The following is a 12711-nucleotide window of genomic DNA, read 5'->3' on the forward strand; positions in this document are numbered from 1 at the left end:
TGGACACAAACAATCTGTTTGAACTTTTGGGATGGAGATGACTGACTCTGGATTTATGCATCTCGTGTTTCTTTTGAACTCCTGTGATTCTGCTTTGTTCATAGAGCATTGCCCTATCTTTAATGCAGGCACACCATGGTGGGGAGTCCTGTGCCAGTATCTCCTATGTCTCACAATTGATACTAAAGTTCTTCAAAGAGATCTTGAGAGTGTCCTTGTATTGCTTCTTCTGACCTCTGTGTGAGCGCTTGCCTTGTGTGAGTTCCTCGTAAAATAGTCTTTTAGGTAAATGTACATTGGCATTCAGACAACGTGGCCCGATAATTGGAGTCTACAGTAGAGTCTGAATGCTTAAGAGTTTAGCTTGAGAGAGGGCCTCGGTGTCTTGTGTCTTATCTTGCCAGGTTATCCTCAGAATCTTCCTGAAACAATTCAAATGGAAGCAGCTGAGTTTCTTAGCATGCTGCTGGTATTACTGTCTAGGTTTCACAGGCATCCCACAATGTAGTCAGCAGAAAGCCAACCTAATACTGCTCTTTTCTCCCACACTTTCTTTCGGAGCCTCCCAAACGCTGAGCTGTCTCTGTGCATCAGCCTTCATCTATGTGGATGTGCCTGGAAAGTATGCTGCCAAGTGAACTTATCCACAGTATTCAGAATTTCTCCATTTGCTGTAACCAGTGGTTCCATATATGGATGGTGTAGTTCTAGATAGTGGGGAACCTTTATTTTCTTGGTGTTAATTGTCAGGCCAAAATTAGCAAAAGTGGCAGAGAATCGATCCATACTCTATTGCATCTCAGCTTCAGAGGCTGCATTGAGTGCACAGTCAGCTGTGCACCAACTCTCCTTCCGTTTTAGTCTTGGCTTGTAGTCTATTCAAGTTAAATAATTTACATCAGTGTGGTAGCTGACCTTGATGCCATGTTTGTCCTCACTGAAGGCTTCTAATAATATTGTTGAAAACGTCATGCTGAAAAAACATGGGAGCAAGCACACAGCCCTGCTTTACTCTACTGGTGACTGGCAAAGCACTAGAGGATCATCTGTTATCCAGAATCCATCCATGCAAGCATCCCATCATGAAATTGGGGTCAATACTGATAAACTTCTCTGGGCAACCAGATTTTGCCACGATCTTCCACAAGCCCTCATGACTGACATTATCAAAGGCCTTAGTCAGGTGTGCATTGTATACAGATCTGTTCTGCTCCTGGCATTTCTCCTGGAGTTGCTGGGCAGCAAATAAGATGTCAGCTGTTCCTCAGCCCTTTCTAAAGCCACACTGGCTCTTGGGTAGATGATCATCTTCTAGGTGAAGGATCAGTCTATTAAAGGGGGGACTCTTTCAATTTTCTAACTGGCCATGACTAAGAGACCCCTCAGTGATTGTCACAGTACAACCTGTAAATTAAAGGTCTGACATGCAGCAGTGAGGGCCTGGTTGAGATTAAATAGCATAATTATAGTGACACAATCTGTGTGGGACTAGACAGATGTAGGGATTTTCATAGGTTTAGAGTTTTTCAAATGCTGAATAGTACCAGGACAAGGGAGCAAGGGATTCAGTGACAGAAGATGGTATATAGTTGATCTGATCAACTAAAGGTTCAAAATTATAAAGGAGAGAAATAAAGCCAGAATTAGGCATAATGGAATAGGGGGACATGGAGAGGATAGGAGGCCATAGAGAGGACAAATAAAAGCATTAGGAGGGGATTGAGAATGAGAGAAATAAAGGAATTCATGATTAGAGAAAGGATTCTAAAGCCTAGGAAGTTGGTGGTAGCACATTTATGATAAGATCTAAAACATGAACATTCCTGTTATCATGAGAGCTCTGTAGACTGATTAATGGGACATGAGAATGTTTGAAGGTTCATCAGTGTTTATATGGAAGTCCCTGAGTAAAAGAGCAGGGGTTGAGATAGTGAGGAAGTCTATGAGCCAGGTATTAAACTCTTGGAGAAGGGAAGGAAAATGGCCTGTAGGCTGATAGATGACTGGAAAATAATTTGAACGGGATGGTTGGGGTAAACCGCAAAGCAGGAGAGGTATAAGGATTTTGAGGATAGACACTAGGTTTTTTTCTTTGGAGTTTTTTTTCCTTATCGTTTTGGCTTTGTGTCCCCAGTTCCTGGCAAAGTACCTGGCACATAGTAGTTGTTTAATAAAAACTTCTTACCTAATTGCAGAAATTTCATAATGAATCAGAATTTAATAATAGAAATGGCATTCTGGGGAGTATAATGGAAGAGGAGGGCAGGGAGTAATAGGAACTGAGCAGAGTTAGGGCAGAGCAGAATGAGAAGCAAAAAATAAGAAAGTTGATTTTTTGTTTTGTTCTTTTTTTTTTTTTTTTGGTCTCAGTAAATGTATCTTTGGAATACAGAGATAAGGTGGGATTTTATTAGTTATAGGATAAGGGAAGTACCAACTGACTGGTGCTCTCCACTTTAAAGTCCTAGAATGAAGGAGAATTATGCTCTCATTCTCAAAAACACTGTGGAGCAGAGGACAAGACGAAAGACAGTTTGGATTAGTGAATATTTGCTGAGTAGGTTCCTAGGGCCCTTTCTTAACTTGAACTTTATACCAGTTCCTTTGTCTTATCCTGATAGCTATAACTGACAATTTACTCAGAAGATACTCTATATATGGTGTGCTCAGTGGTTCCCAAGAGTGCTGAAGTGGTAGTGTTTTTCTTAGACAATTTGGTGAAGTGGAGTGAATTAGATAATACCTCCACATATTAGAGTAGGTTTCAAAGCAAGAAGAACTCCAAATCTCCAAATCTATCCTTGCAAAAGGAGAATTGCATCTGCTACCAGTTTAACGATGGGGGCAGGAGAATTGCATGTTCTAATCCTGTCTTCCTAACGACACTGTACGCACCTAGGTGGTTGACATAATAGAGGGCTGAAATGTTTTCTCAAGACAGATTTGTTGACACAAACTAGAGTATTTTCTTTGTATATAAATTTAACTGTAATGAATATATTTATCATTTATCCTTCTCCCACTGGAATGACAGATCTTTACCTCCTAGGTTCTGACTCGTATGGTACAGTAACAGACTGTCAGAAAGAGTTGTGATCTGCCTTTGCCTTGTTAGTTTAATTGTTGATTGTGTTGTAAATTATGGGTGTCTCCTTTCTACCTATTCACTTGTTCTACATTGTCACTAGAGAGGGGATTCAGTTAGATACAGGCCAGGCAAAACTTATATACCTCTCAAACAAGAACGGAGAATCGTAGGATTATAAACTGGAAGGGACTTGTCTCTCAGACTTCCTTTAATTCCCTTCCTTGCCTTTCTCAAGAGTTAAATTCCCAGGGTCACAGTTCTTCAGAATGTCTTTTATTGTTTCCATTCTTTTGGGATTCTAATTTCCTTCCATTCTTCTTGTGACCTGAAAGTCACATTTACATTATCGATGATTATATTTACTGAATGGATTTGAAAGTAAAAGATAAAGCATTAAACTCCAAAAGTCTGAGTAAGCTAACTCAGAAAGTCCTGAAATCTTGATTTCTCAATATTTGCGGAGATTCCTGATATGTTTTGGTCACATTACGTACACTTTTAATTAAGGATATAGAATTTCCCTGAGGCCATTTGCAGATTATTCTTCCATATCAAAGTCATAATATTATCTACTCAGATTCCTGTAAGGATGGCATTTAGTTCCTGGCTGATTGTCATGGAAAACTATATGCTCCTAGGACTGGTTACTGGAGCTTTTGGGGTCAGAATTATCTCAATCTTCAACTCAGGTGTGTCTCTATGGTGTCTCTATGGTGTCTCTATGGTGTGATAAGAATCTTTTTTACCTAATAGAGTAACTTCTACCATAATACAAGTTTGTTGTCCACAGTAGTCAATAAACTTTTATTAAGCATCTACTCTATACCATACACTGTGCTACACACTGGGGATACAGATAAAAAAGACAATCCCTGTCCTCAAAGAACTTAAAATCCAATGGGGGGAAATAAATATATAAAAGGATGCTGAAAAGTGGGGGTGAAGGGAAGGGTTTGAGAAATCCCAAAGTGGTACATCCAGGTGAGAAATGAGAAGATATCTGAGCTGAGGTCTCTCCATGGCCCCACTCTCAATCAGAGAGGCAGAAGGGAGTGATGAGGTAGAATACAAAGACTGATGAGATCTTGAAGGATGATGAGGTTGTCCAAATAATGAACTTCCTAATGTGTGTGGGAGAAGTCAGTTAGAGAAGTCCCAAAGTAGCACAACCAGATAAACACGTGTCTCATGTATTTCTTCCTCCTGATTCCTTTCTAGTAAATATTTTTCTGTTTTAAGTGTCCTGTTGTAGCACAACATTTAGTGACCTTAAGCATCCCCTTTACTCTGAAAGTTCTAAGCAATTCAACACCAGTTCCCTGAATTTGTTTTTCTCTGGGTTATAAAAATGGCATTAAATGAAAGAGGGAAAATCTAACAAGTGTGCCTTGTAAAGACTGACCAAGCCAGATGTTACAGTGTGATGTGACATTTTGTACCTTTCATATTTTGGCTGAATTAGGCACAATAAAGACAAAATTATGAGGATTTTTATGTGATTATTGACAGTTTGTATTTCTTCCATTGACAAATGGATATTATTAGTCTTATAGATATGCTTCGGTTTCATATATGTAAATTGGATAGTGGGCCTTTACGTGATATACTTCAGATATTTTCCCTAATATATTTCCTTCTACAAATTTTTATCCAGTGCCTTTTACACAGACCCTTGGATTTGCAGTCCAACTTGGATTTGCAGGATTTCCTTTGAAATCCTGTTTCTGCTACTTCTTAGCATATCCTTGGACAAGTTACTCAACCTTTCTGCCTTAGTTTGTAGGTTTGCTGTGATGCCCAACTTTATAATGAATATAATTCATTTCATAAATCTTAAAATACTATGTAAATGTTAGCTGCTATTATTTTACATCATGGGTCGGTATCACTGTTTCTATTTCAAAACCCCTAAACATGGTGCAATCAACTTAATTCTTCTTTCTTTGGTAGTTGTATTTAATTATTTTTCTTATGTTTCTTTTCCTTAGAGTGTTTCCAAGTCAAATATTCTGCCTGCATATGGTTATTTTTCAGAAATTCTCAAGTGTCTGTTTTTTAAGGGGGAATATCTGTCTTTTTATTGGCGATTTGGTTCAGTTTTGCAGGGTATATATTTTGAGTGACATCTTGAGCTCCTTTGCTTTTTGGAATATACTATTCCATTTCTTTCTGAGATTTCTTATGGCTATAGAATAATCTTGAGTTATTTGAATTTCTTTTCTTTTATATTTAAAGTTCTTCTGGCCATTTACAGAACTTATTAATTTTCATTCAGTTTGCGAAATTTAGTGACTGTGTCAAGGAGTTTGAATTCAGTGGTTTTTTTTTGTTTGTTTTCTGGAGGTGATCTGTAGATTCTCTGTATTGGTGCTTTGTTGTTTAAATTCAGGAGTTATCCTCCTGCATCTAGTTTTCAAGGGTAATCACTTTGGTTTGTATAGAATGTATATAGTCTTTTAGTATTATCATCTTTTACTTCTTTGATGCCGTGCTTTTTCTACATTAGAGTTCTTTTTTTTTTTTTTGAGGTCGACTTCCTGCCCTCAAAAGGCTTGTATTATTATTTAAAATAATCTTTTATTTTTTTCCCCAGTAACATGTCAAGAAAATTTTTAGCATTCATTTTTACAAGATTTTGCATTCCAAATTTTTCTCACTCCCTCCCTTACTTTCACTTTTCTGAAAATGGTAGGCAGTTTGATATAGTTTATACCTGTGCTATCATGTAAAAATTATTTTCATATTAGTTGTGAAAGAAGAAACAGATTAAAAAAAACATGAGAAAGAGTAATGTAAGTGAAAAAAAATGCTTTGTTCTGCATTGATTCCATCAGTTCTTTATCTGGATATGAATAGAGTTTTCCTTCATGAATCCTTTTATTCGTCTTGGATCACTGTGTTGCTGAGAAGAGCTGAGTCTTTCATAGATACCTTCACACAATGTTGCTGATGTTGTATACAATGTTTTCCTGGTTCTGCTCATTTTGTTTTGCATCAGTTTGTACAGATCTTTCCAGGATTTTCTGAAATCTGCCTGTTCATCATTTCTTATTGCACAATAGCATTCCATTGCATTCGTGTACCACACCTTGTTCAGGCATTCCCCAATTGATGAGTATCCGTTCAGTTTCCAGTATTTTGTCACCACGAAAAGGGCTGCTATAAATATTTTTGCCTGTGTAGGTCCTTTTCCCTTTTTTATGCTCTCTTTGGGATACATACCTGGAAGTAGTGTTGCTGGATCAAAGGGTATGCACAGTTTGGTTGCCCTTTTGGCATAGTTTAAAATTTTTCTCTAGAATGGTTGGATCAGTTCACAACTCCAACAGCTGTGCCCAACAATTTTTCCACATCCTCTCCAACACTTATCATTTTCCTTTTTTGTCATTTTAGCCAGTCTGATAGGTGTGAGTGTTTTAATTTGCATTTCTCTAATCAAGTGATTTAGAGCATTTTTTCATACACACACACACACACATACACATATATATACATATATATATACACACACACACATATATATATATATATATATAGCTTTGAATTCTTCTGAAAACTGCTTGTTGATATCCTTTGACCATTTATCAATTGGGGAATGGCTTGTATTCTTATCAATTTGACTCAGTTCTGTATATATTTTAGAAGTGAGGTCTTTATGAGAGGCACTTGCTGTAAAGATTACTTCCCAGCTTTCTGCTTTTCTCCTACATTAGTGTTCTTGTGTTTTAAGTTTGTCACCACCCCTTAGATTGTCATTTTGGCTTCCAGCCTATCCCTCACAGCCATCATCTGGGGAAGAAGCTTCTGTGTAAAAAGAACCAGCTATCTCTACCAATTATCCACAAATTGCTACAGAGAGGGCAAGCAAACCAGTGTAGTTCAAGTAGGAAGTCACTCTAAGGGAGAGACAACAGAAATGTTCAGGCAAGTCATTCTACCACCACCACCATCATCACATTGACAGTGGTCTCCTCTCAGAACCTGATGGGCATAGCCCAGGGTCCTGACCCCAAGAACTTTGAAAAGTAAAAGGCTTTTAGCCCAGTCCTCTCAATCATTATTCTGGGAAGCAACCCTTGAGTCAATGCAGCCAGGCAACTACACCTGGAAATGTTAAATCTGAGGCTACTGAAGACTCAGATGTGAAAGTTCTTGTCACCAAAGTCCTTGGTACTATCAAATGGTTCAATATATAAAATTGATATGATATTACAGTGGATATGACATATAAGGAAGAGGCATTACCGTATGATTTGCTGTTGTTCCCTAAAGAATATGGAACTTTCCATCTGACTTGCAACTGAAACCTTCTGTGTTTTGTCTCCTCCATTAGAGTATGAGGTCCTTGAGAGCAAGGATGATCATACTTTTCTTTTTGTATCCCTTGTGTGTAGTACAGTATTTTACACATATAAAACACTTAAAAATACCTTTATTCATTAATTAAAATCTGTTAATGTCTCTTATTGCTTGAGAGAGAGTCTACATCATGAGTTCAGTTTTTATGAATTTGTTAATCAAGGTGTCTTTTTTTTTTTTTTGGTGAAGCAATTGGGGTTAATTGCCCAGGATCACACAGCTAGTAAGTGTCAAGTGTCTTGTCTGAGACTGGATTTGAACTCAGGTCTTCCTGACTCCAGGGCCAGTATTCTATCCACTCTACCACCTAGCTGCCCCTAATTGTGTTTTTTAAAAGCTATATTGAGACATCTAAATTCTGACTTAAAACTCTTAATTTCTTTCTTAATGAATTTCATTTCTCTTTTAGAACATTCTGGAATTTCTTGTTGTTGAGTCATACTCTCTGAAAGTCCATTGAATTTGCTATTTCTTTTAAAATTGGTCTGCTTTTTTCCCCCCCACATGTAATGTTTATTAAGGGAGCTTTGTATTCTCTTTGAGGATTTAGTACTCATTCTCCTGTCTGGTTTTAATTTCTTTGTTGATTCATTTGTTTGTTATTAGGAGGTTTTCTTTTGAAATATTTGGTGTTTTAACTTCTTAAAAATATCTTCCGGGGGCAGCCAGGTGGTATAGTAGATAGAACTCTGGCCTTGGAGTCAGGAAGACCTGAGTTCAAATCTGGCCTCAGTCACTTGACACTTACTAGCTGTGTGATCCTGGGCAAGTCACTTAACCCCTACTGCCTCAGCAAAAAAAAAACCAAAAACACACATACACACACATATGTATGTACATCTCTTTCACTTTTGCGGAAGTTGGGTAGCCTCTTTACATGTTTGAGGATATAAGGTTAATTTCCCTAGATCCTTACCTTGAGAGCCCTCTGTGGGAAATGATACTAGTCACTACTGGTTTTCAATATTCTTTCCTTCTGGTCTGGAACAGCCATGCATGTCACCTCAACCTCAATTTTTTGTTCCTCCTTTCTTTCTAATGGATGGGCAGAATCAATTTTTGTCAGTTCTTGAAGGGTGGGACAAAGGAAAAGTCTGTGCCACTGGTGTCTCTGCAGTGGGTTGTGGGGGCATGTGTCTGGTCCTTGTCAGAATGGAACATGTCTTCAACTCTCCTGTCTCCCCCTTTTTCTAGACATAGTTGTATGGATTGGCACAAGGAAAGATGTGCCAGCAGTGTCTGTAGTCTTAGGCATCCTCCAGTGGCCCCCCTGAATGTCTTTGATCTAATTGTGTCCCTTCCAGGGAATGTGGAATCTTGTGGGGGAGGGCTGCTGATTCAGCCCTTTAAAGATTAGACTTCTTTGGTTTTAATTCATAAAGATTTTACCTTTTTGATATTATCTTTTCTTTGATCTTTGGATTTAGCTATCATTTTTCTACATATGTCACATAATTCCTCTTTTTTTGGGGGGGGCTAGAGAGTTAAAGGGACATGGGGAAAGTGGCTACTTTGCTATCTTGCTGGTCTTGTAATCCCAAAAACCTACCAGTGTTATCGTTGTTGTAGTTGTTAGCATACCATGATGTTCATTAGTAATATGTTTACATTGCAACAAGAAAATCTGTGATATAAACTATATAAATATATTTAGGGAAATCTTTTTAAATATGATGCTGATAAAGATTATTATCTACAAGTGTGATTATGAGTGACTGTATTAATGTCTTTCTGTTCCTTTTTTGCTTTATGCTTTGGTTTTAAAGTCACTACCTCTATTTATAAATGATATAGCCATCAGTTGTGGTGCTGTCCCTTTATATGTCCCTATATCTGACTCAGTTTATCCGTTCTTCCTACAGTGGGGAGGTGATAAAATAAATAGTACTTCTTTTTTTTTCTTTTTTTTTAATAGTACTTCTTATAGAGGTACATGTCATCTAGTTTGGTGACATATACCCCAATAACTATGGTAATAAACACAGTGTTTACAAGACAACATACTGTGTCACATTATTTGGAGGATAGGGTATATAATTGAGAAATTGTGGATTTTGAAGAATAAGAAGAATTTGTCAGGTAAATCATAGATTTAGAACTAGAAGAGATCATAGAGGTTATCCAAACCCATTTTTTTTTTCATTTTTTAAATGAGGAATTGCAACTTAGAGATGTTAAGTAATTTGGCAAAGGTTGTGCAGATGGTAAAAGGTGGAGCTATTTACACTAAATCCAGCCCTCTTTCCACAGTCCCATGCCACACATTGGAGAGGGGAAGCAGGGGGAGATAACGGCATAAGCATAGGCACCCAGATATGGGAACACAAGGTGTGCAGAGGAGCAAGAATCCTTATTGTCTGGAGAGTGGTCTCCATGGAATGGAATTGTGTGGGAAAAAAACAGGAAGGACAAAGGGATGCCATAAATCACTTCTTCATTAATATGTCAAGCTCTTTTTCTGATGGCTGCCTGCTGTGTTGTTTTTTGTTTTTTGTTTTTTGTTTTTTCCTTTCTTTTTTGCTATGATTTCCCAGTGGTCCATAGCGCTGCTGCACTGCTTGAAGCCTTGTTCTCGTGTGGAACATGGCTGGAATACTTTGTGCCTTCATGAAATTCATGACTTTGTAGGGACAGACTGGAGTAGGTTCATTTAAAGGTCATAAATAAATATTGTTTAACGTGTAAAAGTATTTGTGTTTTCAATAGGGTACATATGAGCCTATTCATGAATGACTTTTGAAGTCACCTTAAGGTATATTTTATAGTTCTTGATACTTAGAGTTGACAATGATCCCCCTGCAAATGGCATATTTGGGTTTTTCACCTTTTCTTTTTGTGTGTTGTGTTTATCCCACAGGACCCCTGAAGATCTCTCCAACTACATTGTGTCCCTGCAACAGAGGGAGATTGAGTTGACAGAAAAGAGCACCGCCAGCACAAGCAGGTAGGGGTAACAGGATGAATTGCCACGAGCTTGACACTCTCCCTCCAAGATATTGTCATGGATTTATTGAAAGGAAGGTTGTCCTCTTTCCATCTTAGGGCTAACCAAAATTTGTGCTTTTACAGGACCGTACTCTTGCTTTTACTCTGCCTCTTAATTTGGTGTGTGGAACAAATGCTATCAATGAGGTTAAAATTTGAAAGAGTTCAGACTGTGGATGCATTGTTCATTGTCCTTTGATGTAAAACCCAAATTTCCAGTGAAAACTACTTGATACCTTAAATTAGTCTGAACAGCTTTCTTGATTTCCCAGTAGTTTTGTCCTCTTATCCTAGATGTCTGATTCCTGCAGTGTGTTTCTCTTTGAGCTGTGTACCAACCAACTCTTTGCAGTAGCATAATTCTCCATCTCTTGTCTTTCATGACATGAGTATTGAGGCTCTTCATGAAAGAGATGTGTTTGTTTAAGAGCTAAAGAAAGCCCAGTAATCATCTTGTCCACAGTTGATCCAGTGATGGGGAGGGAGAGAAAATGCTGAGCTTGGTTGTGCATCATTGATTTTCATGCTACAGCCCCTATCATCCCTGAGAGATGACTTTTCTATAATTTATTAGTAGCTAGAAGGAAGTTTTTAGTTGTGGTAGTGGTAGTGCTGCTGCTGGCTGCAAAAATAAGCATTTAGAATCATCTGGTCACACCAAATGTAATTCCATCCATTTAGTTTTGAAATGTCAAATGACAATCATTGCTTTTTGACTTCTGATGAATTTTCATTGTTGTCAGTGAAATAAAAAGCTTGAACATCTGGACAAATTATTCCATTCATGTACTTTTATTTCAAAACAGACTAGATATTAGTAGAATGGATAATTTTCTGTGTTTTTTCTTCTACCAAACAATGTTTTTCTATTATTTCCCTCTATGGTTTATTTAGACAATATGGAAGTAGGAAGGCAAACCCCTTAAAAGAGTGTGAGAAAAAAGCTGATATTCCCCTTATCAACTCTTTCCTTTGTACCATTGTTGTACTTTAGTTTGATCTAGAACTTCTGTTAGAAGAAGAACTCTAGTCTTTGAGGAAATCCAGTATAGGGGAAAAAGCCTTGGCGTAGGAAGATAGTAATTCTGTCTACAGTACTGCCACTGGTAACTATTGTTTCATGGAAGACTCTTTAACATTTGGACTGCTGTGTTGCCATCTATCAAATGAGAATGAACTTAGACAGTCATAGTCATGTCAGTAAAGTACTTCGAGGGTTTCCAAAGGAAGACATCGTCTGACTAATGCTTTATTACTTAGTAGTAGTTACTTGGAGGCAGATAACTAGGTGGCACGGTAGATGGAATACTGGGCCTGCAGTCAGGAAGACCTGAGTTAAATCCAGCCTTGGATACTTACAAGCTGTGTGATAGCTGTTAGGTGTCATTAACTATTAACTTAGGTGCCATTGCATGGGGACCTAAGAGCAAAAATGAGCACCTCTCTCATTTTACAAAGATGAAAAAATGGAAGCCTACATTGGTGAAATGACTTATCTAGGTCACAGTAGGAAAAATGAGACTCATGCTCTCAGACTTCGAATGCATTGTGCTTGATACTATACCACTGTCCTCCCCAAAGCTTATTGATAAACTGCTACATCATTGGAGAACTGAGTTTTCCTGTGACCTTAGGGAATTACTGGGACTTGGAAATCAGAACCTTTGCTTCTTTGCTAGTACAGTTCTGTTGCCATTGAACTCTACTGCCTGTTTCTCTAAATCTAACCCTTCAGCAGGGGTTTCCCACATCCCCATGACTATGAAATGTCCTCGTGGTTATATTTATCATTTTAATGGGATTTTTTTTTTTGGCCCACAGACTTATTTCTTTTAGCTTTAGCATGATGTCTTATAGGGTATGAATTAGTTTGCTAGGATGATCTATAAATATCCCTTTTGTGTCATGTAATTGATACCTGCCTTCTTTTCTTTATTTTAACAGTATTAAATTTGGGTGGAGCTCTCCCTTTTTTTCTTGCTTGTTTCTTTCATCCAAATGTTTATTTCCTTTTTGCTGAATTGAAGAAGGTATTCTCTAACAAAGCCCATAGTTGCAGTTAAGCAAGGTTCTTAAGAAATAAACTTCTCCGGAAAGGTAGTAGAAGAGAGCAGTCTTGCTATATATTCTTTCTTCTTAACCCTTTCCTCCCCTCCCCTGCCTTCCTCTTCCCCACTTCTGTAGACTGTGCATCATCATCTCTCTACAGACTGTTGCCGTGGAGATTGCTTAGGGCTATCTAGCTAAAGAAGAGAGAAATTCATGCTCCTAATGTCATA

General features: G+C 37.9%; 1 protein-coding gene across 1 annotated transcript in view; it reads left to right on the top strand.

Annotated features, from left to right (window-relative positions):
* Nucleotides 1-12711, top strand: part of MAD1L1 (mitotic arrest deficient 1 like 1) — an 844071-nt gene that overhangs the window by 126786 nt on the left and 704574 nt on the right. Inside the window, exon 10 of the mRNA XM_027875000.1 lies at nt 10305-10391. Within this exon, the coding sequence (XP_027730801.1) occupies nt 10305-10391 (87 nt within the window). The remainder of the gene's footprint in view (nt 1-10304; nt 10392-12711) is intronic.

Source organism: Vombatus ursinus, unplaced genomic scaffold (genome assembly GCF_900497805.2).
Source record: "Vombatus ursinus unplaced genomic scaffold, bare-nosed wombat genome assembly UNPS02014807.1, whole genome shotgun sequence".
In the NCBI taxonomy this organism is placed as follows: Eukaryota; Metazoa; Chordata; class Mammalia; order Diprotodontia; family Vombatidae; genus Vombatus; species Vombatus ursinus.